Source organism: Eurypyga helias, unplaced genomic scaffold (assembly GCF_000690775.1).
Source record: "Eurypyga helias isolate BGI_N326 unplaced genomic scaffold, ASM69077v1 scaffold38569, whole genome shotgun sequence".
Classification (NCBI taxonomy): domain Eukaryota; kingdom Metazoa; phylum Chordata; class Aves; order Eurypygiformes; family Eurypygidae; genus Eurypyga; species Eurypyga helias.
Window position 1 is genome coordinate 1 of NW_010272091.1, and position 15,746 is coordinate 15,746.

Here is a 15,746-nt window from a genome sequence, read left to right on the forward strand (position 1 = left end):
CCCCCCCGCTTTTGCTCAGTAAAAGCAGGGGAAGAGGGAAGCAAAAGCATCCCCTGTCTCTTTTCCTTCCTTGCTGACTGGCCTCTTGCCTACCACGCACTTCAAGCCCTTTCAAGCCACCACCAATTCTTACAAGCCTCCTTTCTGACTGTGGAAAGCTCAAAAAAACGCACTTACTCCTCAGGTAACAGATGTCCATAAACCCCTTTTATCTCCCACTTACTGATGCCACGCAGAGGTTAGATCTGGAGACCCAATCAGCTCTTCATCTAAAGCGCTTTTACACACAGAAAGTACATTTTGCTACGTGCAGCACCAAACCAAGACCTTCAGACCTTTCTTAGGGAAGATAATTAATAACATGATAGAGAAGACTGTCATAGTGGAGACATACTTGAGGCAGAAAGAAGTTTCTAAGATCCCACAGTAAGTGCCGTACATGTTATTTTTCCTTCCTATTGTTAAAAGCTGGTTACTCTCAGACGTGCCGTTGCTGCCGGTGCTCTGTTTGTTTCACCTTGGATGGATTAGTTTTCCTTAGTGGCACTCATTTCCTCACGCTTCTTCACAGCTTCGTAAGTGAAGCAGTGTGACATCAAGTGTACATACCTCATCTATCCACTGCTTCCTTGGGATTCTCAAAGAGGGGAGCGCCCGCATCATGATTCTCCTGACAGGAGAATCATTTTCTACCAGGGCCACAAGTTTTCCTCAAGTGCACCTTTCCAAAGCTATCTAGCTTCCAAGTCTTGGAGTGCAGCACATCTTCCACCTGAGTGACTGTATCAACAACAAGACTGAGTTAAGGTTGGGTTCTGCTCTAAAGCACCAAGCATGAGAGAGCTGTTCTTCTATTCGGAACGTTACCAAGCACGTACGGCTTAGGTAAGGCCGCATCTAGAACCTGGATCCCAAACTGAGCATCTCAACTGTCCCACGTTCTGCTTTGTCTGCTGTGGTTACCAACAGCCCATGAACACGTGCAAAACCCATACACAATGAGAACAGCCAATGCTCACAGCAAACCAGAAATAGCAGCATGGGAAACTCAACTTTCAGTTAGTACTGGAAGGGAACTGTCAGTAGCAGCAACCCAGACCTTCTAAACACGAAGCAACGTAGTTTAGGCTGTGTGGTCTGTCAAAACTGGAGCAATAGATTACCCAGGTCTACGTAATCTTCTCTTAGCAAATGGTTAACACTGGACTTGGTGACGAGTTATAAAAAAACCTGGGTTTGGATTGATGCAAAGATACTGCTGTTTTCAGAACTGCAGGGAGAAATCCGATACACTTCAGTCTACAACACAGCAATTTTTCATTAACGTATTATACGAAAGGACTTAATTACAAACATGATGTACTTAAGGTAAAATAAAGTTAAGAGTACTTCCTCAAAACACATTCCTTTGTCAAATTTAACATTTTCAGGTTTTCTGCTTATACCTTTTCAGGGGCAAAATAAGTGACTCCAAGCAAATAGGCAGGAACAGTTTATTGTGACATGGGCAGCTTTACCTTTCTCAAGAAATACTGAGCTCTTTAAATTTTTTTTACCTGCCAATTTAAATATTTCATCTAGAGATGCATCGTTACTTTATAAAATTTAACATATCTGCATCTTTTCATATGATTTAAACACAAGAACAGAAGCAAAAAACAAACTCTTGGAAACACAAGAAGTAGCATCATGGCAAATGTATTCTTTAATAGAAAGAAAGTAAAACCCCCCTACTGACCTTTACTCAGAATGAGGAAAAAGATAAATATCCACAGCTCTTTGTTCCGTTTGGTAGGATTTTAAGATCCATCTGTGCATGTATAAGCTCAGAACACAGTTTAGCCACACTGGAACCACCTAAATAGAGACTTTACGTTCCATAGTTTTTACATGCATTCCCTCCTTGGTGTGCTGATTATAATACAGGAGTTCTCTTCTTCGTCTACAGCAGTTTCCATTTAGGAGTACGCTATAAGCCAACTTAGGGAAACATCCATTAGCTGCTAATAGAATCACAGGAAGGTCTCACAACAGTTTACTAAAACATGAAGGATTTTCTTTTAAATCACAGTTTTCAAATATAAAAATTGGATTTTCCCTATAACTGAAATATATTTACATAATTTAAAAAGATGGTCTGTAATTTAGATCTAATCACTGTCATCTGAACCACCTTCAGACCCCTCATCGTTGGATCCTTCTGGTTCAGATTCGTTACCAGATCCTCTGCCAGAACCCTCGTTGTCAGATCCTCTCTCGGAATCTCTGTCCGAGTCAGCGCTGCGAGAAGCTGGGCGAGATTCGTTTTCTGAACCACCAGAACGACTTCTCCCTGACTGTACAGACTCATTGTCAGACTGCTCCGAATCTGACCGCCTTCTTTTTCTGGCCGACCTGTCACTGTCAGACTCTTCCTCAGAGGGGTGGACACTGGACCTTCTGGGACTACCTGCCTCACTACCAGATTTGTTTCTGTTATCAGAATCACTGTCAGAAACAATGCGTTTACTGTGCTGCCGTTCTCCATCGTCAGAGTCACTGTTGCTGTTCCTAGCGTGTCTGTAGGAAAAAGAAAATCCAGTATTAAAAGATGCTATCCTTAGCTTAAAAGTAAAATGAGACACCAGAGTTTGAGGACTGCTAGCATTATCAGAGTGGGTGGAATTAATTTTCAGTGAAAAGTGATGTGAATACAATGAAAGGCTTCTGTATCTCATTAACACTGCAGTTTCTTTTGAAAGCATGCATTGAAAGTTTAGTACGCACCAAGTTTACTAAGGTTCTTACCCATCATCAGCAATTTTGAGTTTATCCTCATCAGAAGAATCATCACTTGATGAAATGATGGCTTTTGATTTGATCTTCCCTTTCATTGAAGGAGGCAGACGCTCTGGTTTGGGCTGTACAGAGGAAAAAGGAAGGGTTGCTTGTTCATGTGCTGGTTAAAGTATAGTACCCAAACGCAGAAACATATTCAGAACATCAGGCATGATTTTAACAGCTGTTCTAAAGTCATCAGATCAAAACTTTCCATTTACTATCACTTAATTCTAGACGGTTTCAGAAAGATCCTTTTCATCCTTGAAGCTATGGCAACAGGGGAGAAGGACAACAATAAGCCTGAAGGCAGTTGGGCGTTCTGTTGTAATCTCCAGCATCAGTAAATCTCTCTTGACTAGGGTAACGCTGAACTCCAAGTGTATATTTAGAAAGTGATGCAGTTATTCAGGGTTTAACTTACAGCCTTCTTTTTCTCTGCTTTGGGTGGACGTCGTTTTTTAGGTCTTGGACCATTTTCGTGTTCTTCATCATCACTCCCCTCATCTGCCTTCTGGGGTCTTAAACAGAAACATAAAATATGATGTAAAGACTAACTTGGCAAAAAAACAGCCTTAACGCATGCAAAAATCACTCTCAAGGAATGTCCAGTTGATCATGTGTTACTCACACTGCTTCTGCAGAGAGGCTGTTTAAGTCTTACACTCTGCATGTGTAAATAGGAATTAATCATATGACCTCTTCACAACAGTTAATTTTTTAAAGCTTTATGGAAGACTGCATGAGATTACACTTCAAAGCCATACTATTTCTCAGGAAAGTCTTAACATTAAAGCATCAATTACCTCCTCCTTTTCTTCTTCTTTCTCTCGCCCTCTTCTTCTTCCCCATCTTGTTCACTACCACTGCCCTTCCTCTTCTTTTTCTTTCTAGACATGGGCAGATCTTCATCACTGTCATCATTGACGAACTCATCAAATTCCCCTGCTCCTTTTTTGGAACGCTGTAATAAATAATATCGCCAATTATTCACCTTCCAGGTGCAAAGGTACCAGAAAACAATTCAAAAATAAAAACTTTATCTGAACACATTTTTGAAGATACAGAACTAAAGACCTTCTTGTGCCAACTTTCCCACAGTCTACAGCGATGTCATACAGAAACTGCACATAGTAAACCGGGCATCTTCTGTTATTTTAACAATTGAATAGACCTGATTTTGGTGATGCCACTGAGATTGGAACTTTTAACTGTTACCTTCCATTTTTTGAATATTAAACCCATGCAGTTGCACTCAGTGGAGCCTCAGAGCTTGAAATTAAAAGCCTGTGCTACTGCAAGGGAACACATACCAAGAGCAGAAAATGAAGATTAAAAACAAACAAACAAGAAACCAAAATTAATCTGTTCTACCCTGCCTCCACCGCCACCACGTTTTTTCTCCTTCGATCCTTCTACTTCACCAGTGAACATCAGGATATTCTTTGTTTTCTCCACATATTGAGCCCTTTGTTCCAGAAGTTTCTTCTGTTCTTCTTTTTCTCTTAGGCGCTTCTCTTCCTGAAACAGAGAGAAAACTAACCATTACTATTGTATTTGCAGCATGGTGGTGATTATAATAGCAGGTGTATGAATTATTTGCTGACAAGAAACTGGAAGACCAACTTTTGACTATGTGTCATAGCAGAGGGTCCACACTGCCCCAAAAAAAGGAAAAAAAATTAAAAAAAGTAGAAGGTTTTCTACAAGTCTATGCTAGAACAGGCAAAAGTCCAAACAAACTGATGCACCAAGTGCTTCCCCATCCAGTCTGTCAGTACAGAAATTTGATGGCAGATCTTCTGGGGCATGAATTTTTATTTTGTTGTAAAAATAAAGATCTACTTCTGAGGCTTTGGGGAACAAAGGGTCAGTATCACCTGTCTGCTGTAACATTTTCTGCTAGCATTTACTGTAACAAAGAAAACCAGCTACTAGCCATTTTATCAGTAACAGCAGGTCCCACCACAGCGCAACAGAGACATATATATTGTTGACAGGTATACTTTTTCAAAAGACAGTACACTTTTTCAAAATAAAGTATACAGAATGTAACAGAATAAAACCTGTTCTTTAAGTAGTTTTTGGCGAAGCAGCTCCTTTTCTTGCTCTTGCTTGGCACGCAGCTCCCTCTCTTCCTCATCCTGCTTGCGTGCCCGAGCCACATGATACTGGGCTTGACTCAGTAAGTCAGAGCATTGCCTGTAACATGCAATGTTTTCAAGTAAAGGAAGGTGGCAGGCACATACTACAAGAAGAAAGTTTTACAAAGGGCATGCCTCGCAACACCTTATCCAGATCACCGACAAAGAAAAAAAAAGCTACTTGAAATAGCACAACAGAAGAGTGGTACAGATTTTTCAGTAAACTAAAACACTTTCTATTCTAACTTGAATTTAATCACAGCATATTAGCAAACCTTATCAGAAAGGCAGGTAGAAATTCTATCTTAAAAAACCCAATTGTGTAAGACTCGTGAAACATTAAAGCAAGGTGCTTTCAACACCCTCCTAGCTGATATTACAGTGATGTTTCTTTTAATACTAAGATTAAAATTTCCTTCCGTGGAAATGATGCCCACTGAAGATGTACAGTGCATGACGGCCAACAGATGTTATTTGTTTATGGCTATGAAAGTCATACAGGAGTGTGCCATAAATGAAACACAGGGCATACTGAGGGAAAACTTGAGAAATAAGCTTACAAGGAAAAGGATTTGAATAGGCTTGTGTACAAACTCATAACCCTGAGTAAAAGTTAAAGCAGACTAAACCCTGCAAAACAAAGTTTTCACGTTTCAGTAACCGACCTACGCTATTCACCATGAACTACCTCAAAAAAGTCTTCATGAAAGCAAACCTGTTAATAGATTATTATGTTTAAAGGCAAAAGTGAGAGCCAGAGATGTTTAAATAAAGGTCACTGCACTCTCACTGATGGGAAGTTTGCCATTAAAACAGCTAAAATTTTGCAGGTTCCAGCTAGCGACAGACACCACATGTTAAGAGTTTCAGACTACACAGAAAAGTTAGACAGCAAAGACAGGGAAGGATGAAACAGCAGTAGGGAGTAACCCTGCACTTGCATTCCTACTGTCCTAAGGAACTGTCAGTTGAAATTTTGGCAGACAATTTTAGTATGAAAAAAAACCAAGAGAAAAATATTCCACGTGGTATCTGAATGAAGGATTTGTTTGTGCGTTTGGAGATGGTTTTGTGGTGGGTTTTTTTTGTTGGATTTTTTTTTTTTCTTACCTGGCTTCTGTAGCAGCAAGTGCCAAGTCAAACCTCATCTTATCCCCTACTTTACTCAAGTAACTGAAGTACCTGGTAAAAAAAACAACAAACAAAACTAAGCAAATATGGCATTACATACATATTTATTGGAATTCTGTTGTAAAACAAAGCATTTACTCCTGAATTACAACCTGAGAAAACTCAACAGATGAAGACACCTCAGTGATTTTCTCTGTGTGCAGCCCCTTTTAATACAACGGTATAAAAGTACTATCAAAATTCCCAAACGTAAAACATTCCAAAAATCACTGCAGAGCAGAACAAAATCCCAGAAAAACTCTGAAGAGGATTCTAAGATTTCATTTAGTGGCTCCTGGCAATAAGTACATTGCTGACCCCAGCAGATTTCTTCCTTAGCTGCCACAGCTTAAGTGCTTGAAAGCAGAATAAGAAAAGGAAGGAAAACTTATTTTTTATATAATCCTTCCAGCCTAGCTGACAGGTCCTTGTGAACACAACATACCTGCAAGTAGCTGGGTAAGCTATGATGATCCGTGTTTTCAAACAGTTTTTCCAATTCATTTAAAGGAAAATGCCAGTTTCTTCCCATATTCCATCAGAGACATTTTAAATTGTTACTGTGCTAGACCGAACTCCAGTTCTTGTACATATGAAGAACGTTAATTCCTTGCTCAAGTTCTAGATTATGGAAAGTGTTTTCCAAAATGTGATAGACATCTGAATTTTTAGTTAATGGGTACAAAATAAAGGTTTTCACGCAACTTTCTCAAGACAGTAACTAACAGCTTTAACTGAATTTAAGTTGGAATTTATGCTCAAATGTTTAGGATTGCATTACACAGAGCACTAGAACTGTGAAATACCTCAACTTTGCTGTAAGGGAACAACAAAACAGATTATAATGACTGGAAATAAATCAGCTTTACCTGTGGGCTAGCTCCAATTCTTTCACAGCATTAAGCACCTCCTTTAGATTGCTTTTTTCATCTTTCAGGACAGAGGTAGCTAGTCTTTGTAGCACTAAAGCCACATTAAACATAAGGACTGTATCACTTGGTGCAACATGCCTGGCCTGTAAAGAAAAAAGCATGTTTTTAAGCCCTACTACAATATGATACAGCAGTAAACTGAAGTGACGTAAGAGAATAAGCACCATTATTTCAATCCCAGGCTACTGAATTTAGAGAGACACAAGCATGCATCAGTTCACAGTCATTTCATTCTGTGATACATTTTACATTCATACCTTTAACAAAGTTTGTTTGCATTCCTGTAATTTGCCACATTTGAAGAGTGCCCGGGCCAAGTATAACAATACTTCAGTATTTTGATGCTTATAGAACTTTCTGAGGCAGTTTTCATACTGAAAGAAAAAAAAAAAAAGAGGCAGCAGCAAATTAAGAGGTGTCAGCAGTTAGTTATTTTTGTTAGCTAGCTCAACAGCAAGTGTTTCTATTCCTAGAAAGCATTACTGCTAATATGACTTCTGCTTTTTAAAGAAGTGTGCCATACTACATGGATGCCTTCTCTTCACCGGACAGAAAATTCTTTCTGCTATTTCGGAGCAAGTACCTGATTTTTCTGGAAACTGGCAGCAGCCAAGGAGGCTCTGTAGGTCTTTACATACAACAGAATACTTTGCAGGTACCATCTATTGTAACAAAGTTCAACAAACATGACTCATTTCAAGAGCACTCGATTATTCTCCACAGTATTAGGGTGGGGGTGTGGGGGAGATGATTTTCTTCATTCATACAAGGTATTTTACAATTCAAAATATACTTAATGTAGTAAATTCCATACTACATTACGGTAGTAATGGAATACATCCATGTATCTGAACCATTTAGTTAAAAACACCCCACACCCCTGAGACAGCTGTCCACCTAGCTGAAGAACTTGGCACGCCAAGGGATATGTGGTTGTTCTAAAGTGCAAAAGAAACTTGTTACTATAAGTTTTGTAGGTCTAGAATTAAAGCTTCAAACACTTATGAAGCTTATCCTTTTCAGTAACAAGCACCTTTTGTTTGACATACTCTTTTCTCAAGGAGTTATTCACTCTTTCTAAACCTCAAAAATAGTTAGAAACACAAAGTAATTTTTATTTCCAACTCAAATACAGAAACTGCCCTGAACTGTAATGCCTTACGTCACTACTGCTGGATCACACAGTGTTGTCAGCATCCAGTTTTCACTCACCTTTAGAGTCAAAGACTTTGTATTTAGCTTAAGTCTGCCTTGGATTTGTATGCTTTACGATAAAGAACTCACAAGAATAACTGTTGTGGCTGCAGTAAGCTAGCCTGTTAAACTCAATTCATCTCCCTTTGAGTCCAATATCACCTATTTCGGACGGTGGCTTGTACCCACTGCACAGCAGAACCCAGGGAACAATAAAACACCGCAATAAATAACCACATTTCTTCTAACAGCTTTACTTATATATAGTAGCAAATAAGTACAGTATTTTCCTGACAAATCAAAAGATGAAAGTGATACCCAGTTTCCCACTGTAATTCACTGCTTAAACCATTGCTAAAAGTAAATTTTCATCGGGCTTTTTGTCAACACCACCAGATCAGGTGTTAAAAAGACAACAGACCCTATTCAAACATAACACAACGAATCTGATCACATTACCAAAGCTTTGTAGCAGTAGTTCACTGGGGGATAGTGACTGCTGAGGTCTTGATCAGGTAAGAAAGGCCCGGTATCACAAAAAGCTTCAGGACAGCTCTGAAATAAGTATTTTTCAGCCTCAATGTGGACTTAGTCTTAATGAAAGAAGTTTGTTCTCAGCTTCTGTTCTGTCCAACATATCTTTTCTTGTTTAGCTTATATGCTTTTGATGAACTAAGTGAATCAGTTTAGTCAGAAAAGGTTGATACATGGAAGTTAGCTTGCATGAGCAGGCTGAACTAGATGACACCAGAAGATTTTTTCCAACATGAATTACTTTGTGATGTTAACTGTGGTGAAAGAAATCATGGCACAGCCAGCTTTTTAGACAGCTCTGATTGCATAAATAACAATCATTTGCAAGAACAAAAATAGGAAGTGTTGGTACAAAAAAAAAAAATCCCAGCAGCAAGCTTCTTTTTACTTACTTCAGCAACATCTAAATGTAAATCATAACACTAACTACACTGACCGACACCTCTCCAACTAAAAATGAACCCCGAGACCAAAATTCTAACCCAATTACGTTTTAACTTTGCTAACAGAAAAAGTGTGCAAGGTGGTAGGTGCTTTGTTATCCCTTACCCAGATCTGGCAGTTTGTTTTTAAATCCAGACTTGATAGCCAAGAGCATGCTAGAAATAGACCTATAACTTGTTATAATATGCAGAACCTTTTGCAGCTGCTATGACAGCAGAGAAACATCAGAAGTCATCGAACCCAACATACAATGTAGTTCAATTTAGAGATGTTACCATCTGCACAGCACTGATGTACTGTTTCTGTTCTACGTAGATATGGGCCAAATTCAGCCACACATCACTGATATCTGCTGTTGCCTCTCTCACTTGGGCAAAAACATCACGAGCTTCACGGAAATATCCTTTGTGCGCCAAGACAGCTCCTAAGGGGAAAGTAATATGTACAGCATAAGCTTCCAGGTTCGTGTACTATGAACTCCTACCAAAGAAAACAAAATGTTGCCTGAATAAAGTTCCCCATTAAAAACCAATAGACATAGCTGCCATATGAAAGCTATTCTTTCTTGTGCTCTGCTATGTACCCTTCAAGCCTTGTAAAAACCATCCTATATTAAAGCATGAAATAAGAATATCATCACCTCTGAAGGTAAATTAGTCTACTATTCACCTATGCCGTTAGCAGCATACAAATTCTTTGGATCATTCCTGAGTACTTGCTTGTAGATGGCTAATGCACGGTCTTGATGACGCTTTTCCTGCAGAAAGAAGTATCCCAATTGATCACTCATTCCTATTATGGGGTATTAACAGATCTACCCAGAAGTTGTACGAACTACATTATGCCAAATCAGCATCAAGAAAAGGCTCGAGCAGCTAAAAGCATACAAAAACTAAATAAAACCACGCCCACGGCATACAGATGCCCATTACCTTTTCTCTGTCTCTTGTGGGTTGATGCAGAGTCTGCAACCAGACGTTGCCAAGGGCCAGCATGGAGTAAGTATCATTTTGTGTGGAGGGCTGTTTCAATATTCTTTCAAATTTCTTCTGCCCGGGCCCCCACTCTTGTTTAGCCAAATGAAGATTGCCAATCAGAGACCAAGCATCCGGATGGTCCTAAATAAAAAAAAATCACTGTAGGTTGCAAAAGCATAGTTTTCCCTTGCAAGGTTACTTTTTCAAATAGAAAATGTTATTTTTCTGAATTAGACATCTATATTTTAAAAACTCAAACAACAAAACACACAGAAAGCAGATTGCAGTAGTTTTCTACCTCTAGTTTACATGAGCAAACAGAATAAAAATGCAACAAAAAGAAAATAAAATTTTAAGTTAGTATTTCAAGTGTTTTAACTTTAAACATTTAAGGGGTTACAAACCTGATTTATCTGAAGTGCTTCTTTAAACCAATCAGAAGCCTCATAAAAATTTCCTTTATCCCTAGCCATAGCTCCCAAGCGCAAGTAGCCTAAAAATAAAAAACAAAAAAACTTTAGTCTGTTTCCTGATTTTTATTTTATCCCAAACAAAGAAAATAGAATCATACAAAGGTTTGGGTTGGAAGGGACCTTAAAGATCATCCAGTTCCAACCCCCCTGCCATGGGTAGGGACACCTTCCACTAGACCAGGTTGCTCAAAGCCTCATCCAGCCTGGCCTTGGACACTTCCAGGGATGGGGCATCCACAGCTGCTCTGGGCAACCTGTGCCAGTGCCTCACCACCCTCTCTGATGATTTTTGGAGTACAGTATGATTTACCAATAATTAGAAGGCTTAAAGCTGGAGAGGGGACTATAAGAGTGATGAAGGCCTTAAAAAAAACCAAAGACCAACCACACACAAAAAAACAGACCAAAACAAAACAGGTAGGTAAAAACAGCAGGTAGGTAAGCAGGCACCAAAACTACTATGAAGAGAAGGCAGATATAAGGAAACTGGAAGACACTGGAAATGGGAAGATTTTTAATATTCTAGGGAGGAAGGTGGAACTAAAACACCAAAGGTTTCTTACAATCAACATAATTAGGATGTTCTCTTAAAATGTTCTTATACAGCTTTTCCGCTTCATGGAATTCACACATCGCTTCATAGAGTCTGGCAAGGTTATAGGACGTTGTTACAGAGATAGCATTGTAATAATGCTCATCATGTTCAGCTTCTGCTTTTGCACGATCCAGTGATGCCAAAAAATATTTCTGAAGTATAAAAAGAACAAGAGAATAAGACACTCCAGAATATTCTTACAGGAAAATTTCTGGGGGATCAAGAAACTCAGTTCAACCTTTGAGTGATGACATACCTTGGCTTCTCCTAGGTTTCCCAGCCTGAAGTGCAGAGCTCCCACATTATTCAAAATCTCGGGTGGGACATCAGCCTGTACTTTCTCTTGCAGAATGCGTGTGGCTGTACCATAGGCTGACAGTGCACCCTTTAAAAAGAAAGGGAAAGTGGATGAAAGAAATAAGACAATGAGCTCTGTGCTCTTATGAAAAGCACACACAGAGATCACCAAAAGTATATTAATAAAAACCTGTATATCTGTCTGTTCTAGAATTTGGGCTAGCTCAATCCATGCCTCCACATCGTCAGGATATTGTTCTGTGACTTTCTTTAGATGTCCCTGAAAAACAGAAAATAATTACGCCTCTTTGTAGACACACAGACTGTTTTAATAAATAAATAAATAAACCAAAACAAAGAGTAAAGGCATTAACCTTAACACTAGAAAGATATACCATCCTGCAAAAGAAAACATCCTAAACACCTGCACAATTTAGTCCCCCCAAAAAATTAGCATGGTTTTCCTTCCTTCATAACTGTATTCTTTTGTAGAACATAACACCTGCAGAAACTATTACACCAACATGAGAAACTAGAACAGTGATTTCTAACATTTTTTGCATTTACTTATCCATCATCAGACTTAAAAACTCTTTCATTAAAAAAACAACATAACATTGACCTTTCAGATAAATTAAGACAAGTGGGTTTTTTTAAATCACTAGCTAAATTGCTGTCCTCAGAGACTTTTAACAAATTCCAGGAAGAATTCTGCCCTTTTCATAGTACCAAATACAAACGTGAGGCTGGGGCTCATCTAAATTCCTGGACTTGCTTTAACCAGAGCCCAGCAGGACTCTTCAGTTCTGTCTAGAAGTTGTAACACTCCACAGTCAGGAGGATCTCTCATGACTGCTGATACTAAATATTCTATACCTACAGCCAAGTAATGCTGAGTTTTATGTAACTTAAGGTACAGTCCAATTTCAAGTCTGATTTTCAAGTTTACTATTGTATGTAAAGGTATGACACTGGCAGAAGTAAAAACTCACCTTTGCAATATCCCGTTTTTCCTGGTCTTCTGAAGCCGCATAAAGAGATCCAAGGATTTTCATAGTCTCATAGTTGTTAGGATAGGCTTTCAAAACTTTTTCAAAGCACTGCGATGCATTCTCTTTGTCCCCTCGATAAATGTACATTTGACCCAATCCAAAAAATGGAAGTACAAAAGAAGATGAGGCAAACTGAGTGGCCTGGTAGTAATACTGGAAAGCTTGATCATAATCTTCCTAATTATAAAAAAGTAAAGAAGGAACAGACAGTTTTTTCACAGGTAAGCTTCGCATGAACCTTTGTAACACAGATTAAAAGCAATCTCCAAGGCGGCTTTCAGAAACTGCCCTACCTGTACGTGAAAAGACCTAGCCAGCTGATAACAACTCTCTGCCTGCATGGCTTCCACTTCTGTATTATGGAAAGCATGAAGAGCCAAGTGTTGTACTTTACCATAGTCCTGAAAAAAAGGAAGTTAAATGAAATTTGAAAGCCTTCGCTTTATTTATGGCTGTGATTTATTATTTAAACAAGGATAGCTGGAAAATACAAGAAAGCTTTAGCCATAGCACTGACTGAATTAGTAACAACAGACTTTGTTTTAATAGTTACTGGCCTTTTCTCTATTGCACATTTTAAATCCAGAAGGGGGCAGAGAAGAAAAAACCAACCAACCCAACAAAAAAACCCACCCCACAACACCAACCTTTGGGACTCAACGGTGATCTTGACTCAAGAAATAAGTGTACCTCTTTCTGGCTTTCTTGAGAAAGTTTACACAAAATTTAAGTCCAAAACTTTACATCTGTCAACCTAGATTAATAGTGCCATATCAGGGACCACTTAGCCTGATGAAGCGAGACTGAATCTAGCACCAGAATCCCTGCTGTGCAGAGGTTGTCAAGTATGTAACTGTAAATTCCCTAGACCTCTTACCTTCTTGAAGAAGAAGTGATTAGCCAAGTGATTCAACACCATCGGATTACTGGGATCAATTGTGTAAGCCCTAGAGAGGAGCTGAACACCATTCTTGATGGAATCAGCCTAAATGAAACATTGACAGGTATCAGCAGCATCTCAACAGCTGTATCATATTAACATCTTCAAAACTGTTCTTCAGTCTTGGCTGCTGCAGGAACTCTGACAAAACCTCACAGAAAAAAGTAAATTCAGCAACTAGATTTTTTCCCTGCAGCATACAGTTGGAAAACAGGAAATGAAGCTGCCACACAGGGATGGAAAAAAGCAGAGCACAACTTACTAGGGTGGGAAAAAAAACCCTAAAAACCAACTTGGTGTCTTTTTGTCTTGGTGACATTTCACACTCCCACCCTGACAGCCGTCCTTCAATGTCCCCAGTTCCTGTTTGGTTTAGGTTTTCACCTTTCACACAACTCGTTCAACAGTGAAATGAAGATACTCTTGTGCTCAAATTCTAAACAAGCACTACACATGTTGAATCATGAACTAGAACTTACATTCTAATTAAAAAACAGTAGAAGCTGGCTGCGTTTACGTAGGGATATCTTTACATCAACTTACTCTTTCCTGAAGAAACAACAGTTTAAAGAAAGTTTTCCTTGGGTACAAATTTGTCTTACCTAAAAGTTCAAAACCCTAACTGATAAAATAATTACTAATTATTTGGAACACCCACGAGATTAATAATACAAACATGTCAACTTAAATTTAACAGAAACACCAAGAACGGTATCTAGTAATCACGTAACATCTGTGCTTTACAGAAAGCTTATTGAACAGATCAGGTTTCATGAGGTGGAGACATAAGATGAAGCCCAGTAAGCAGCTAAAAACGTAACTTCAGTTTGAAAAGGCGTTATCTTTCCAAACCTAGCATAACAATACACCTTGATTAGGAGATACAGAATCAGTACTAGTTTAGTTTTCAAAGGCAAAGAGGTTTTATAATCACACTACGTGTATGTCTGGGTTCTCCAATAATTTGAATCTCATGTCCAATTTCAACTAAATCCAATAGAGAGAGGTCTCAAAGCTCCTAAGCGCTTTCATTGAAGAAAACAAGGGATAAGACAGACCTCAATGAGAACACAGTGTAATCTCAATCCTGATTTGACACCTTAACATTGTCTAGGAAGGAGAAACATTAGAGATATCTAAGCACAGAAAAGATGTCAATAAGTAGTTTTCTCCAGAGAAAGTGTTCTTCCTCCCCCATGTCAACTCTTTCATGCTATACTAACTTTGTAGTGCAAATTGGGACAACAGTTTGAAGTAAGGCACAGATGACACATTTCTTACAAAGAAGAAAAAAAACCCCAAACATATTTGAGTGGGTCAGCTTTTAATCATAGCTTGTCAAAACTTAGGGTGAATGGGCTCATCCCTTGACTTCAGTCAAAAGACCTTCAGGAAAAAAAACCCAAGGATAACATGTTTCACTAATTTGTCACCCATGGAATAATTTATCACAATTTAACTTTAGAACATTTTTGGTTGTCTCCATAGTTTCAGGAAAGAAAACTCATGTGCCCACATTTTTTGGAATTCTTAACAGCTTGGGGATTTTTCCCCCTCATGACATAGTAAACAAAGTAATTTTCGGACATGTGCTAACAGAAGATCTTTCTAGGGAGTTACACATGCTACACACAGCATAACACTGATATAATTCTACGTTGCTAAAATGTAAACTTTTTTTTTTTAAACACTTAAAGGTCACGTCCTCCACTGATAACTTCCTTAACATGGATTAACCATCTCAGAGCTTACGAACCCAATTAAGCTATATGAGCATAGGTATTTTTCTAGCTATACAACATCTAGAGGTAGGATCACCACTTAATCATAGTTTCATTGGCCCAGTTAATTCGTTCTTGCCCACTCTTTGGTTTACCACATAGTATGTATATCAAGGTAGCTTGGACAGAACTTTAACACTTGTTTGAAAATCCCAGGGCTAATCTGGGATTATTACATCTTTTACCATCATCTTCCTGTTTGGATGATGCACTTTCACCAAAAAAAAAAAAAATCCTGATGCTTTGAAATAGAGCCGCATTGCACATGAGTTTGCTTTTCCACATAACAAGAAAGTAAACAGAGTATGGATTCTTGTTAAGTCAGACCCACCTCTTTATTATTGAGTTCCAGAACAGCCAGTCCAACCAAAGCCCCTACGCATTTTGAGTTTAGCT

General features: G+C 38.7%; 1 protein-coding gene across 1 annotated transcript in view; it reads right to left on the bottom strand.

Moving 5' to 3' along the window:
• Nucleotides 1-1,870: 1,870 nt before the first annotated feature.
• Nucleotides 1,871-15,746, bottom strand: part of CTR9 (CTR9, Paf1/RNA polymerase II complex component) — a gene marked incomplete at its 5' end in the record, with an annotated part of 17,561 nt that continues 3,685 nt past the window's right edge. Inside the window, 20 exon segments of the mRNA XM_010159026.1 lie at nt 1,871-2,559; nt 2,788-2,900; nt 3,242-3,338; nt 3,624-3,781; nt 4,192-4,338; nt 4,884-5,019; nt 6,072-6,143; nt 7,001-7,146; nt 7,321-7,437; nt 9,511-9,659; nt 9,905-9,992; nt 10,168-10,353; nt 10,617-10,705; nt 11,249-11,432; nt 11,537-11,665; nt 11,768-11,857; nt 12,570-12,806; nt 12,923-13,030; nt 13,507-13,614; nt 15,682-15,746. The exon segment at nt 15,682-15,746 is cut by the window's right edge and continues 10 nt beyond it. Coding sequence (XP_010157328.1) covers nt 2,151-2,559; nt 2,788-2,900; nt 3,242-3,338; nt 3,624-3,781; nt 4,192-4,338; nt 4,884-5,019; nt 6,072-6,143; nt 7,001-7,146; nt 7,321-7,437; nt 9,511-9,659; nt 9,905-9,992; nt 10,168-10,353; nt 10,617-10,705; nt 11,249-11,432; nt 11,537-11,665; nt 11,768-11,857; nt 12,570-12,806; nt 12,923-13,030; nt 13,507-13,614; nt 15,682-15,746 — 2,828 coding nt within the window.